A 6,012-nucleotide genomic window follows, 5' to 3' on the forward strand; every position below is an offset into this window, starting at 1 on the left:
TCCCCTGCCTCCAGTCCCACTGAAACCCTGCAGAGCTTTTTCAGGCATAAGGGCTGCCCTGTGTCCATTAGGAGGAACTTGACCTACTCTGCTAACCCAGTGGCCTGAGCCAATCACAAAGAGGATTGGAGCCTTCCTTCCCATGCCCTCCCCCTGGAACAGCCTACTGGAAAAAGACACACTGGAAGAGTGAGTTTGCAATTCAACTCATTGGCTTTTTGCCTGCTTATTTTCTAGATAAGAAGGCAGGAGCTGCTGCTGCGGTGCAAAGGAGTCTTCTGAATTGCAGTGGCAGAAAGACCTGAGAACCTCTGTGGCTTAGCTGGTTTCAAAGCTAAAGGAGGAAAGGACAAGAATGGTGGAGGCTTTCTGTGCTACCTGGAAGCTGACAGACAGTCAGAACTTTGATGAGTACATGAAGGTTCTAGGTAGGTAAAAATAAGACTTGTTATTTTCTCCTTTCAACCTTCAGCTTCTGACACTTGCAGATTTCTCTCTTTATCCATCTGGTCAGCATGAGACAGACAGATCACATTACACTAATTTTACACCAGACTATACATTTTCCACTGAATGGATTTTTTTTTTTTTTTTTTTTTTTTTTAATGTGGCACTTGCCTGCTTTCTTGTCCAGGGCCAAATAACAGAACATTTGGTGTTCTGTGGAGGACAGGAAGCTTCTGTGACTTTTTTGGTTTTTCTTCAGCATTCATTTATTACAGTTTGTGCCCAGTAGTTGTATGATTAATGGATAAATCATTAATCATATTGTAATGCGACTTATACTTTAGAACCTGGATTTCAGGATTGGAAAGCAGATTTCTGCTTTCTGAGCTATCTTGGATTTGCTGCTGACCATTCTGGTTCCTTTTGCTATTTTAGGTGTGGGCTTTGCCACTAGGCAGGTGGGAAATGTGACCAAACCAACAGTGATTATAAGTCAGGAAGGAGACAAAGTGGTGATCAGAACTCAATGCACATTCAAGAACATAGAGATTAGTTTCCACCTGGGAGAAGAGTTTGATGAAATCAGTGCAGATGACAGAAGCTGTAAGGTAAGAGGCTGCTGCTTCTCAGTGTGGGGATGGGGGCAGGGGTCATAAAAGACAGATTCCCAAAGCCTGTTTGTTTTCTGAAATTGGAAAGTAGAGAATGTTTCAGGAAGAAGGACATCTAAAGTAGTGTTCTGGTGTGCATAGGTTGTATCCTGAACAAGGAGTAACTGCTCACATCGCAAACCTGTTTGTCTAACACGTTTTGGACATTTTATATCAAACTAGTATTTTAGAAAGTATGGAATCAAGTTCATTTGAAAGAAAGACTGTGCTTCATTTCCTCTCTCTGATTGCCTCTGGTCAACTAACTAGTTTGACTCATTCTAAGGTTTTTATTTCTAGCCTGAAGTTTTTGAGTCTAGATGCATGCATTTCAATCAAATTATAAATAGTTAGAGTTTACATAATAATGAGTCTAGAAGTAGCAACTAATTGGATAATTAGTCAATGATAATTTATTCCATTATACTTTTTCCTGTCATTTGACTTCTGTACCAGAAATCTGACTTGTGTATCTCTTGCTATACTCTGCATTTGTCTCAGTCTGTTGTTAACCTGGATGGAGACAAACTCATTCATGTACAGAAATGGGATGGCAAAGAAACAACTTTAGTCAGAGAAATTAAGGATGGCAAAATGGTTGTGGTAAGTGATAAGTGATAATCCTCCACTTTCCATTTCCACCACCTCTTCCCACCCTTCAGCCTTCCTCTTTTCCTTCCTTCTTCAGTTTTTCCCTCTCTCTTTTTTCATAACATTATGTCACTACCAAGATTTTTTAACAATGTATTAAACAGGAGAAATGAAAAGATTCTAACTAATTGTTTCCTCAGTTCAGCTTCTTTGATTGAAGACAGTCAATTTTGTGTACCTTAAAAAGCAAAACAAACATGCCCTTGTTTTACCCAGTACTGTGTGTCAAAATAAGAATTTTTATAGGATTACTGTGAACATTTGATCCTCAAATAAAATTTAAACATAAACCAATAATTATGAAAATATGTACAGATATTACAAAACATCAAACATGCTGAATCTTGGAAAAGTTACTTAATAATTCCATAATAAATAAGACCTTTAAACATTTTACATTTTAGTTTATAAAGATTATAGAAGTCCAGTGTATATGTTTAGTATCTAATGAAAAACTATAATGAAAAAAATTAAAAATCTCTTTATTTTCTCATGTGAGAACTATTTTGATGTTACTTTTTTGTTCTTTTTTAAAAATGCATAAGGTGCTTTTTAAACATATATGTTCAATACTAGGCAGGCATGTAAACATTATACAATAGGAAATAATTTACAAAGAAGTTCCTAATGATAGAGTAGCATCAGAAACTGAGGAAGATGTTATGCCTTGATCCAGCTTTTCTCAGTCCTTTTTATGCTAAATAATGGTATTTTGATGATACTGGCATATCAAGTCGGTTTATTCCTTTGTATATGTGTATGTGGTGGTGGTGGGGGGTTACTTTACATGTCCCTATTAAGCTAATAACAGAAAGGGTTTTTGTTGTTGTTGTTGTTGTTGCTATTTAAGAAAACCGATTGTCTTTCTCTTGGCTACTGTACTCATAGCAGTTCTAGTAGCAAACTATAGAAATGATCCTTGAAAGTATAGGCTTCTGACATATTCATATTTCTTTACATGCATGGAAGTAAGGATGAGAAGCATCGGGACAGTTTTTCTAAAATGAAAAAAGATATATGCCCACATTTTTCTGCAACGACCAACAAAAGAAAGGATTCATTTATTCTAAGAGATCCAAACAGAAGTTCTCTTTTATGTTTTTACTACCATTTTTTTCCCCTGACTGTAGAAAGGAGAGAGCTCAACTCTGGCACATTTGACTGTGATCAGGCAAGACTGAGTTCAGAAGTGTAGATTAAAAGCAATGGATAACCAAGGCATGCTATAGCTTTGAAAATCAAGTCAATACTCAAAAATTATGAGCACGACATCTTTGCTTCCCAAATTTTATCAAGGTACATTATGGCTTTTCTTTAGGTTGGACTTGACATCAGAGGAGTAGAGTCAATGGTCCACATGATACCCAAATGACCACTTAGGTTTATATGGGCTAAATAAAAAATGACAAAATAATGAGAACATCTGTATAGTCACATTTTCCTGCTGATTTTGGAATGAGTCATTGCAAATACCATTAGTGTAAATTATGGGATTTTTCTCACAAAATGATCTAGATATGAATTGAAAACTTCTATGAAAACCTATTATATATATTATTCACATTTGATGCAGAGAGCCAAGAAAAAAGTGAACACACTCCATTTCTCACCTGGTCTTTTCCCTCTCTTCTTCTCCTCTGTCCCCCCCACCCCCACTTTCCCTCTTTGCTTTTCCTCCTTCTGCCCTTAATAATATTATGTCACTACCAAGGTTCTTTAACAATACATCAAGCAAAAGAAATGAAAGGATCCTAGCTAATTGTTTCCTCTTCTCAGCTTCTTTGATTGCTCCAGTTACCCTGATAACTTAAAACTGAAAGAAATCTTTTGTTCTGAATTTAGATTGTGAACTCAGTTTTTTGGTCCATTTTCATTTTGGAGATGTGAAAAATGTCTACTTGTTATTCACACATTAAACATCAAGGTTTCTTTTTTTTTCTTTCTGTTTGTTTTAAGAAATTAAGACTTTTGCAGTATTTCATATTTGTAAATGTCATCATTCTTTTGTGTAGTAGATAAATCATATACATGATGACCTCTAAAAACTCAACTATGAGAGTTCCTGTGTAAAAAAGATTTGATTATCCTTTAAATCTTTCAGACTCTTACTTTTGGTGATGTTGTTGCTGTTCGCTACTATGAAAAGGCATAGAAAAGTTCCTGCTCTGGGCTGGAGAAGCTGGTTCCTCTCATCTCTGTGCTATCCTTGCTATTGCAGCAAGCTGGTCACTAATTGAAGGTCATCTTTGGCATGAAGGCAGAAAATAGTGACTTAAAAACTTGATACTTCAAGCAACTAGTCCAATTTTGTTATGTAAATTTATCATGGTTTATAATTTCCATTACAATTTTATCATAATTTTTTTTATAAAGTAGTGAATACATTTTATGATTTCCTTTGGAATGCAAATCAAATTGAAATAAAAATCTTACTCATAAAATTTTGTAGTTTTCAATGTCGTTAATCTGTCTAGGAATTGTGCATTGGAGAGTTTTAAATAAAGTAACCATTCTTTTTTTTGGAGGGGGTGTGTAGGAGGGAGGTTCCTGGGATTGAACTCAGGAGCATTCAACCACTGAGCCACATCCTTAGCCCTATTTTGTATTTTTTATTCAGAAACAGGGTCTCACTGAGTTGCTTAGCACCTCACTTTTGCCAAGGCTGGCTTTCAACTTGTGATCCTCCTGTCTCAGCCTCCCTAGCCACTGGGAGAAAAGGAGTGTGCCATGTGCCTGGCTAAATTAACTATTCTTGTGGCATAAAGTAAGGCTGAAAAATTTGACATCTTGTATAAAATACTAATTTTAAAAAATAAGTAGAAGCCTTCAGAAAATGTGGAGATGCCACATGTTTGAGACTTTCATGAACAATTTATGATGATTGCATTTATTTAGCCAGGACCTAAGAAGTCTTGTCATAATGAGTTGAGCTACAGAAATGACTTTTTTGCTCATAAAAACACACAATCTGAAGAAATAAAGTTATATACTGCAAAATGTCTTGTGAAAAGATAAATATAAGACAAAACACAATACAGTCAAAATGCCATTTACTGAAGCTTCTTATTGGAAGATAAATAGGTAAAGGAAGTAGATTTTACACTAGATTATTAAAAGGAGTCTCCAGACAATGAAACTGAACTCTACTAATTCAACAGAAGTGCTAAAATGATGTGTATAAAGAATGTGCACAAAGGCATTCAAATTCCTCTTTATTTGAATCCTGGTAATGGGAAGAAGTGGGATACTGGAACTGAGTGGACCAAACCAAAATAAGTATCTGTTTGCAACTTGCTATGGGTTTACATTTGCAATGTACAAACACACACATATTATTTTGTATTTTATCACTTACAAAATTGTTATATTATTATTATTATTATTATTATTATTATTATTATTATTGCATTTTCTCAACCCACAATGTGAAGTAAAGCAAGTATTTATTTTACTTTCCTAATGAGGAAACTGAAGATTAGATTTACATGTTCAAGTTCTCATGACTCATAAAGACAATGAAAACTGCAAACTTTGCAACATTTAACATTGCAATGTTAAAGGACCTGCACTTTGACTGGCACCTGTCACATGAGTCAGGTGTAGAGTTTTCCATTTGTGGTGTCATGTCAGTGCTCAAAAGTATGGGACTTTGGAGTATTTTGGATTTTGGATTTTAGTTTTAGAGACAACATGTATTTTACTATGGCATAGGTTAGAAAAATATAAAACACAGCTATAGTATTTAACATGAATGTATAATGATTACTGTCAAGATAATCTAGCTAAGGTTTCCAGATTTACAGAGTCTACTGCTGTCTTAAAAAACATGAAACTGAACATTGCCCTGATAGCCATCGTCTCTGCTTCTGGTGAGAGTTGCTTGTTCCTGGTGATTTCAACCTGTGCTCTAGGAACATGATTCTGGCCTATTAACTCAAGGTATAACACCAAGGATGGAGAGTTCTCTTCAATTCTTTATGATGAGGGCAAATCACATTCAGTTGGTATTAATTTCCAACAGAACGGAAAGGTGTTGGGATTGGCCTAAATGGGAAAAAATGTCACCATGGGCTAAAGATCAAGGGTGGCAGTGTTAGATCACAAGCATATTTCAAGAAAGATTGTTAACAAATAAATTTGCCTCCTAATTTTTGTGGGGGAGGCACTAGAGATTGAACTCTGGGGCATTCAACCACTGAACCACATCCCCAATTCTATTTTGTATTTTATTTTTACAGACAGGGTTTCACTGAGTTACTTAGCA

At 35.5% G+C, this 6,012-nt stretch overlaps 1 protein-coding gene and 1 pseudogene across 1 annotated transcript; one reads left to right on the plus strand and one right to left on the minus strand.

Moving 5' to 3' along the window:
- The first annotated feature begins 249 nt into the window (after nt 1–249).
- Fabp7 (fatty acid binding protein 7) lies at nt 250–4,189 on the plus strand. The gene is made up of 4 exons (XM_046466996.2): nt 250–428; nt 883–1,055; nt 1,599–1,700; nt 3,850–4,189. The coding sequence occupies exons 1-4, from the start codon at nt 356–358 to the stop codon at nt 3,898–3,900; spliced, it is 399 nt and encodes a 132-aa protein (XP_046322952.1). The 5' UTR covers nt 250–355; the 3' UTR covers nt 3,901–4,189.
- Nucleotides 2,602–2,683, minus strand: LOC124108571 (small nucleolar RNA U3; annotated as a pseudogene).
- Nucleotides 4,190–6,012: the final 1,823 nt, after the last annotated feature.

Source organism: Marmota monax, unplaced genomic scaffold (assembly GCF_021218885.2).
Source record: "Marmota monax isolate L192 unplaced genomic scaffold, Marmota_monax_Labrador192_F-V1.1 WCK01_AAM20220418_F8-fsc00140, whole genome shotgun sequence".
In the NCBI taxonomy this organism is placed as follows: Eukaryota; Metazoa; Chordata; class Mammalia; order Rodentia; family Sciuridae; genus Marmota; species Marmota monax.

What these genes read in the sequence shown, in the direction of transcription:
- Fabp7 (XM_046466996.2), top strand. Translation starts at nt 356, where the DNA reads ATGGTGGAGGCTTTCTGTGCTACCTGGAAGCTGACAGACAGTCAGAAC. An exon ending in CAGATGACAGAAGCTGTAAG is followed by an intron (nt 1,056 to 1,598) that starts GTAAGAGGCTGC and finishes CATTTGTCTCAG; the next exon opens with TCTGTTGTTAACCTGGATGG. An exon ending in AGGATGGCAAAATGGTTGTG is followed by an intron (nt 1,701 to 3,849) that starts GTAAGTGATAAG and finishes TAAATCTTTCAG; the next exon opens with ACTCTTACTTTTGGTGATGT.